Source organism: Balaenoptera physalus, assembly GCF_965194825.1.
Source record: "Balaenoptera physalus genome assembly, chromosome: 21".
NCBI lineage: Eukaryota > Metazoa > Chordata > Mammalia > Artiodactyla > Balaenopteridae > Balaenoptera > Balaenoptera physalus.
In genome coordinates this window covers 11005535-11014736 of record NC_138902.1, presented here as the reverse complement: position 1 = coordinate 11014736, position 9202 = coordinate 11005535, and the positions used below count along the sequence as shown (strand labels likewise).

At 41.7% G+C, this 9202-nt stretch overlaps 1 protein-coding gene across 1 annotated transcript; it reads right to left on the bottom strand.

The window, feature by feature from the left end:
* Positions 1-227: 227 nt before the first annotated feature.
* On the bottom strand, positions 228-9000 carry LOC309651774 (THAP domain-containing protein 1-like). Its single transcript, XM_082444736.1, has 3 exons — positions 8684-9000; positions 3082-3277; positions 228-2531 (listed from the first exon to the last, which is right to left on the bottom strand). Exons 1-3 carry the CDS (start codon positions 8719-8721, stop codon positions 2157-2159), a joined length of 609 nt encoding a protein of 202 aa, XP_082300862.1. The 5' UTR covers positions 8722-9000; the 3' UTR covers positions 228-2156.
* Between the last annotated feature and the right edge of the window lie 202 nt (positions 9001-9202).

The window sequence follows — 9202 nt, the reverse complement described above, 5'->3', positions numbered from 1 at the left end:
TTATATCATTCATAGATGGAAACTTTAGGATGTCACTATTGGTGCTTAAAATAAATGTCATCTTTCATACTATGGTGAAACTCACAAGGGTCTCCTCCCCACTTGTTCCAGACTGAGACCTTGTCCTTGCTGTTTCAGACTAAGTTTCACTATGATTGAAGAGGACCTATTTTAGCCTAAATGTTCTCCTTCTCTTGGCAATGTCATAAACGATACAATAGACAAAATGAATTTTAACAAAATGAATTTTTAAAACATTTCAACAAATGTTCCTTTCAAATTCAGAAGTAAGCACCTGTACCTCAAACTCCCTGTGTTAAACATAATAAATGATTTAAATGCAAACAGTTGGTATACATGCTGCTTGCTCAGTTCTCTCCAAATAGGGATTTATGTCTCATGAAAAAAAAGTAGCTTCAGGTTAAATCATAACGCTAAGACATTAAGTAATTATGATGATCACTTTTACAATTCAATGTTGGATTCTTGGTTCTGAGGACATGGACACACACACACACACACAGATTTTTTTTACGTAGATGACAATTTAGATTTAAGATATATACTTTGCAAAATATTTACCCACATATTCTCCAGGAATCGCTAGAGAGATGAAATGTAAAAACAAACTACTTTCAGATTTTGTGGCTTCTAAAAACAGTAATGAGACTCACAAATAACTAGAAAAAAATCCTGATTCCTTAGAGTTAGTTCTAAGTGTTATCAGATGATATAATTTCAAGTAATCATAATTTTCTATTTTTGAAATACTGGTTCATAAAAACTTGAATCTCCATGAATCAAAGTACTGGCATGGCAGTGAATTACACTGAAGACCAGGTCTTCAAAAGACACTCTTGGACATCACCGCTGCGTATCTTTAATACAGCCTTCAAAGGTCTGTGCAGCACTTTGAAATATGAAATAATTACAGTTGGAGCAGTTACTCTAAATCTCAGTAGGTAATTCCTACAGCAGTACTTGTTTACTCAGAACGGTTTTCATTTCAAATATATGTAAACTTTCTCACAATGTCACAACACAACTCACAGTTTGAACAGAAACCTCAGTATTTGAGTCTCGGCATTAAGTAAAATAAACATTACCTATTAGGACGCTTTTGAATGCAAATCACTCCTTAAGGTAAATGGGATGTAATTTCTAACTTGTGGTAAAAGTGAAGAAATCGTTTATTATGTGAAGCCTTGACCAAAATCAATTAGTCAAGTGCAAGATTTCCACCTTATGGAACAAGTCAAACTCTACCCACACAACACATCTGGCAGAGATCTGGATGCAGGTACACCTACAGTTGGGGACTGGATGTCCCTTAGCTCGGGGCAGTGAAAGAAAAAGGCAAGCCACGGATCAGCCCCCATTGGTCATTGGTCATTACCTCACTGATAACAATGCCTACTTTGCTTACTGGAGAGTGTATCTTCCAGTGGAGACACACTTCTAATTCTATAATGCCAGACAGTGGGGGGAAAAGAAGGGTCCACTTTTTAAAAATCCATTCTTTAAAGTCTTTTAACCATTTTGAGTAGGTATGGAATGACTCATTTTCTGCTCTAAAGACAACCAACCTTTTTAAAGTATTGACTTGCCAATTTATCTTTGATAAGTGATTAAGAAAGATAAATGAATCTGCTGACTTTACAAATAAGAATATGTGAATAAGATATATATATATATATATATATATATATATATATATATATATATATTCTGAGAAGTTATTGCCCCATGCTTCTGATTTAAAATGTGACTAAGTTCTCTCAATAAACTGTTCATTTAAAATTTTAAACTTTAAACTTAAATCATCCTTACTGCACTGTTATCATTCTCTTTACTTTTTTTCATATCATTTCTATAAATACTCAAATTAAGAAATAAAAATCCCCAATCTTGAAACCAACTTACAATGAAGCTAGTTTATAACTTTAAAAATATTTTGTTAAAATGTAAAAACCCTGAAATTACAAACAAAACATTTACAATTTTACAGTATATATCTAATTTATTCTTTTAAAAAAATATTCTGAATTGTTTTTATACAAGTGACCAAGTGTAATTTTTTTCAAACGAAACTCCCCTACAGGCTAGAAGAGGGCAGGTGGTATTGCCCCATTGAACACCAACACAGATTTCACTCTTCATGCCGGGACTTCAACTATTTCAAAATAGTCATTTGGTAGAATCACATAACCCCGCTCGGAGACGTCGTCTTTCTCCTTCTGGAAGTGCACGACCTCCTTCAGCTTCTCCAGCTGCCGCTCCTGTCTTCTGCACCGCTGCTGTGCCGTCTTGAGCTTCTTTCTGAGCTTCTCTACTTGCTGTTCGAGCTGGTGAATCCTCTTCCTCTGGTGCATGGTGTCCTCCACAGTGCAGTTGTGGTCACAGAACACGGAGAGGTTATCAGGGGTCTGAAGAGGAGGCATGAGTAACCCGATAGCAGCATCGACCTGGGAAACGGGGGGTGTTGAAGGAGGTCGGGGAAGCTGTTCTTGGGGCTCCGGAAGATCTTCCTTCTAAAACAAAGATGCAGAGCACATTTCAGTTTCATGACGAAACGGTTCACAAGAACTCGTCTGTGGAATTTAAGAATACTAGACTCATTTCTGTCTCCTCGGTATAGAAACATTCTAAAACGAGAAAACAGTTCAAGTTTTAATTGTACTTTTCCTTCTGAAGTAGAAATGGGGTGCAAGAAACACAGAATGATTATTAAGAGTTAATTAAATACTAAGCACTTAAAACTGAGGGGAAAAATACTTTGAAACTGAACTATCACTGACAAAGAAAAATCAAAACTTATCAACATGTAAGTAGGACTACAGAGTGATCTCAAAGTAAGTTATGAAGCTAGACTGAGTTTCTTAGCGTGAGGATATTTAACTTTAATAAACTGCACTTTGTATTTTTAAAAAGTATTTCACTGTGAACAGTGGTTATTTACAAGTGATGGGTTCCAGGCAACATTTATTCTCTTAACACTACTCTGGATTTTCTAAATTTTCCACAGTGAACACATTAATTTTATAAACAGAAAACCACCCAATATTTTAAAACACTTATTACCTTGTCATGTGGTTCAGTACAAAGAAATATTGTGGGGACAGCGTCCTCTTTCAGTAACTTGCTGTTGCACTCCCTCTTAAAGCAGTCCGGAGTAAAGTGTTCTGAGCAAATGCTGCTGTACTTGGTGGGCTTCAAGTTTTTCCTTCTAACGGCTGCCTCCCATTTTTTACAAAGACTGGGTCGAGTAAGAGGAAACCTAAGAAGACGACATAATTCAGTTTTCTAACCTTATTCAAAAAAAAGGCACACCCAGACTTTCCTGCTTAGAAAAGAACTAGCTTACATCAGTGTTAACACACCAAGGAGGAATTGGATTAAAACACCAGCCCTGCGAATCTTTTTTTTTTTTTTTTTGACAGTGTTTAGTTGTGTCCTTACTACCTTAGTTTGTTGAGAATGTACTTGTTTTGACATAGAAAACAGACTTGTGGTTGCCAAGGGTGGGAGAGGGGGAGGTATGGAGTGGGAGTTTGGGATTAGCAGATGCGAACTATTACATATAGAGAATGGATAAACAACAAGGTCCTACTGTATAGCACAGGGAACTATATTCACTATCCTGAGATAAACCATAATGGAAAAGAATACGAAAAAGAATGTATACATATGCATAACTGAATCACTTTGCTGTACAGCAGAAACTAACACAACATTGTAAATCAAGTAGACTTGAATCAAGTAAATTTTTTTAAAATGTACTTCTTTTAAAATCCTATATCTAAAGTGACCACCACTAATGTGGAATATAAGTCACCCCTCCCAGCATGGTATCTTTGTTCTTCTTAAAAAGCAATATTTCTTACAGGAATCTGATTGATCACAAAGCACTTATAAGAATGTCACATACAATGACATACACAATCTAAACAGGACAGGCTGATTAAGAATTTACATAATATAAAAATATTCTTATTAAAAGGTAGCCATGTGGATAGATGCACGCAGGTGGCAGAGTTAAGTGATGGGAGGCTGGGGTCAAGGCCCATGTGTAGCGATATTGTAAATAACCTTCACTAACAGATACAGGGATTCCACACACATCTAAACACACAAGGGTAAATCGTATAGGTCCACTATCTGTTTATCTCAGTTTTTAATGCTTAACTTTTATACTGAAGACACTAAAAGTTTCACGTAAAAATACATGCTATAGAGTGAATTTGTATTAATTATTTTTTCACCAGTGATTTTCTGTGTATTGTAAAACAAAATTGCACATTTATAACTATGTACTGAGAAAAAGAAGCTTTTGGTTCTCTTAGAATCAGTCTGACAAATATGAATTAATCAAATTAGTCAAATCATAGTGAGAAAGAAATAAAGAAAAGTATTCATTTCGAATTACCTCTTAATCAACTGAAATATGTCCATTAGACCCAGATAAAGGGAGCTAGGAAGAGCTTAAACTTATTGTGATTTTATTCTTCCAGGTCAAGGATTTAGTGAGCTGGGGGGATTGGAAAGAAGCCAAAAAAGGGTGTTTTGAATCTGTGTCCCACAGTTCCTCTTCTAAGTGAGGTACGCCTGAGCCTGAGTCTGCTGTGGTCAGGAAGCTCTAACCCACCGTGGGGGCAGTCCCTTTTCTTTGCCCAGCATAGCTGTTCCCACTGCCATCAGGTAGAAAGCGAGAAAAGGACTCCTAGAAGGTTCCTGCTGGGAGTGCCTCTAGAAGTACAAACATGGTACAATCACTGGTAAAACTCAGCACTCAGGGCCTCCAGACTCAAGGACTACAATGCAGGTTCTTTCTGAGGTCAAGATCTTTCCCATTTACTTCCCGAAACTGTTCTTTTAGATAAGGGCTGAGAGGCAGGTTAGCCCTTCTTTTGATTAAATTGACTATTTAACAGCCAGCAGAAACTCAGTACTTCTGATGTGTCAATGTCATCCTTAACGAGTCTGCGGTGCCAATGAAGGGTCTTCCCTATGTCTGGATTCCCTCTGCCATATCATTAGAAATGGGGAGGTGGGAACTGAATGCCTTTGATCACATCTCCATCTCCAGACCTACTCCTTCACTTTGGAAGTCCCTAGGGAACTTAATCTTATATAATTTCATTTAAAAAAGGATATATCCTTGCTCTGCTAACATGAATTCCTTGCTAGCATAGTGTAATTATATGGGCCAAATGGAAGACAGATAAAGAAATAAACAGGATCGTAGAGGAAAAATGATATTGCCAAGTAAGAGGACGAGGTGTGTTGGGCGATGTGGTTAATGTCACGTGTGTGTGGGATGGATACTGGATGCTAACCAGGGCAGGCCCACTCGTAGCTAAATTTAATTGTCTCCCAGAAGAACGGTTTGCACGGTGGCACTTGCAGTTGCTGGGGCGTGATTGTCCCACCAGGACTAAGACCCTGTGGTTGCCTGGGCTGAGGTGGCTACCGTAGTGAGCAAGCTACAACAAGCTAGTTCCTCAAACCTGACCCATTGGCCTTGCAAAACAGAAACTGTGTCAAGTGTAGAAGCAGCAATGGGGTTCTTCAGAGCAGCTCAAAACCACTGATGGAAAACGTCTTCATCTTGGCTGGTGTGAGCACATGCTCAGATACTGTGGCAGGACCTTGGGGGACTGTTTTCAACATTCAGGGTTCTTTGGATCTGCCCCCTTCCACCCTAAGTGGTTCGATGTGTGTCTGTGTGTGTTTGCATTTTCACACCTCCTTTCCTTGTTGGCATTAGCCTTGGTCTTGGGAGGCAGTAGAAAGTAATGTCACACACTCTGAGTTAAAACCCCAGTGCTGACGCTTACCACCCATGTGAACTTGGAAAACTACTTAACCTCTCTGAGCTCAGCTCCCTGAAATGAGAAACATAGATAATAACAGTGCACATCTCAGCGGAGGACCAGATGAGATAAGGTAAAGCCTTCAACACATTTCTTGGCAAGCGTGAAGCACTCGAGAAACTTAAGTTCCTAATGTTATGGGTAGTGATGTTAGTAACAGCGGAACAGCTGTGGAAAAAGTGAGCAAGAGAAAATGCCCCGGGCCCTGGTTTCAACTGACGGAGCACCGTGTGGGTTTTTTTCTTCCTCCTAATTAGTTCCTGCATCCTGTCCGTATCCTGCCTGTATCCTGGTCCTGCCGTTCACTGGTTGTGACTTAGAGAAGCGTGTTGCTCAGGATGGGTCCTGAGCTAACCCACCTCTCGGCGGACGTGTAGAAGTTTATTTTTCACTCAGGCAAGCTTGGCTGTAGGTCCGAGGAAGCTGTCCTCCCTGCCGTGGCCAAGGTCACCAGGACCTTCCCATTTCACGCCTCCCAAGGAGGAGTCTGCCCAGTCGCCCGGGCGGAGGGGGCGGGTGGCCCCAGAGCCACCCCGTCTTCTGTGCGTCCAGACAGCGCTGCTCCTGGCGGCCCCCAGGCCAGGTCTGGTCCGGTAGCCTCTCCTGTGCCTCACTTTCCTTATCTACGAAATGGAAAGACTGCCTCCCAGGGCTGTGAGGATTAATAGTAGGTACAGAGGATGCATAGTACCTTTGTCAGGGTCCTGGCAGGAAGCAGCTGGCACACTGACAAGAATTTATTGTTCCCAGAAGACAGTGAGTGATGCCACTTGGTACAGCGTGTGAGCAGGTGTTTGAAATCCGACTCCTTCGAAGCAGGTCAAGCCCAACTCTAGAGCAGACAACAAGGGAGCCCCCGGGCATGTAACAGGGCAGATCTGGGGGTGGAGGCACAGCACGTTGCCAGCACAGCACATAATAAACCTTCGTCAAATCTAAAACGCTCAGCCTGCATCCCCATTCAACTGGGCTTGTAGAGTGTTGCTGGCTCCCTGCCACCCCCAAACATGGGTCTGGCTTATTCTCTGGTCTTTCTCTCCCCCTTCACTAAAGCATCGAGAAGAAAGGGTTGTGACTGCAGACCCCAGGTTGTAGCACAAATCCAGAGAAACATATAACACAGGACCACCCACGTGTGTCCTTGGATGCACTGTGGCCACTGTTCCCCTCGGTATGGATGGAGCTGCTGTATCTCCACCTGGACACGCTTGGCTCCCTGAGGCTCCGCTGAGAAGGACGCGGGGTAACTAGGACCCCGAGGATCCCCTCCCCACGGCTCAAGCCCCCCCCCTCCCTCCTGGACTCTCGCAATGGCTCCCGGTGGGCCTCCCCGCTCTGTGCCGACTCCATCCAGACAGCCTTGCTCCCATTTTAAAAAACATTCGCTACATTTGGGATGTCACAAAAGCAGAAGGGCTGGTAAAACGTTTCGTGGGCTGGTAAATATTTTTCACCTATTTGCATGGTTGACTAATACTATTTACTAAATTTGTTTTTAATGTGATTAGCATCCTTTATGACTCACTCAGCAAAAGCTCTTTTTTCCTCTGAATCCATAACTAATAGCTAATTTCCAAATGTTAATCATTATTTCTGAATTATTTCCAACTTGAAACTGTGAATATAAGGCCATGACCTAATCATGTCTTGAATATCACTGAATAAAATAATTCTTCTATAACCAAAAAAAAAAAAAAAAGCGCTGCTCCCTTTCACAGAGAACTGAGTCCAAACCTCAGCCTGTTACCTGATGCTACTCTCTCTCTCCCCCCTCCTACCACACCCTCCATCCAAGGCCAACTCTAACCACACCCAAGTAGTCAGTTTCCTACTGTTCCCCTCCTCCCAGCTTGGGTCCTGATGGAAAGCCTCTCCCACAGCTACGGCCCTACGCTCCTCTGACTGCCAAGTCTGTGCCAACGTGCTCCATCCTCCCAGGAGGAAAAAGTCCCTTTTTATCTTCCATGGTCTTGTATTACTGTTGTCTGCCTGATGCTGGTGACTTATGTATATGTTTGTCTCCTTTACCAGATTACAAGCATCACCAAAATCATCTTCATTTCTGTATCCTTCTCATGATGCTTGGCATGGTGTTTCACATGCATAGGTGCTCAATAAGTAAATCCATTCTGAGTCTTTTTCAAGAGCAATTCCCGTAAGAGCTGGGGAAGGAGAAGTCTCCATTGGCAGCCCTTAATTTATTTTATTTTTTAAATTGAAGTATAGTTGATTTACTATATATATATATATATATATATATATATATATATATAATATTCTTTATCAGAGTCTTTTCCATTATGGTTTATTACAGGTTATTGAATATAGTTCCCTGTGCTACACAGTAGGACCTTGCTTATTTTATATATAGTAGTTTGTATCTGCTAATACCAATCTCCTAATTTATCCCTCACCTCCTTTCTCCTTTGGTAACTAGAAGTTTGATTTCTATGTCTGTGGGTCTGTTTCTGTTTTATAAATAAGTTCATTTGTATCATATTTTAGATTCCACATATAAGTGATATCATATGACATTTGTCTTTCTCTGACTGACTTCACTTAGTATGATCATCTCTAGGTCCCTCCAAGTTGCTGCAAATGACATTATTTCATTCTTTTTTATGGCTGAGTAATATTCTAGTGTATACATGTACCACATCTTCCTTATCCATTCCTCTGTCGAAGGACACTTAGGTTGCTTCCCTGTCTGGGCTATTGTGAATAGTGCAGCTCTTAATTTAGATACATCTCTCTTTGTTAAAAAAAAAAAACCTCTACCAGTGGAGGGATATGGAGCGCAGGACACATACCTGGCGTTACCTGGCGTGCCCCGCCCCATGAGAACCATTCAAAGCACTGCTTTGGTTGCACTGGAGTCAGGGTTCTGGGAGGGGCCCAAAGGCAACAGAGCCAGCATCTCGTGTGGCTTGTGACCTTCCGCTTCAAGATCACTTCGTCTCGCAAGGAGACGAAGGTCTGGCTGTCCTTAAGGTGCCGGTCGAGATGGACTCAGAGACTCTCGTTAGGACATTTGCACACACAGGACTCCCTGCAGAAGAGCACGCACTGCCAAGACCCCTGCTTCCCTCCTGCAAGCCTTCTAGCCCACGGTCTATTTGCAGACAAGTCTTCACCTTTATCACTGAGCTGCCAGCGAGGGTAGGCTTCCCTCCAATACGGTCTGGAAAATGCGGGCAGCCTCCCTTCCTGGGATGGCTCAGAGCCTCAGCCCCCCACTGCTCTGCTCTCTCCCTGGGAAGTTGCTGGTCACTTCCTGTCCCCTGATCTGGCCCTGCCGCTGGCCCAGAACGTGAGGAGGGCTCCCCTCC

What these genes read in the sequence shown, in the direction of transcription:
- LOC309651774 (XM_082444736.1), bottom strand. Translation starts at nt 8,721, where the DNA reads ATGGTTCTCATGGGGCGGGGCACGCCAGGTAACGCCAG. An exon ending in GGCACGCCAGGTAACGCCAG is followed by an intron (nt 3,278 to 8,683) that starts GTATGTGTCCTG and finishes TCGTCTTCTTAG; the next exon opens with GTTTCCTCTTACTCGACCCA. An exon ending in GTACTGAACCACATGACAAG is followed by an intron (nt 2,532 to 3,081) that starts GTAATAAGTGTT and finishes TCTTTGTTTTAG; the next exon opens with AAGGAAGATCTTCCGGAGCC.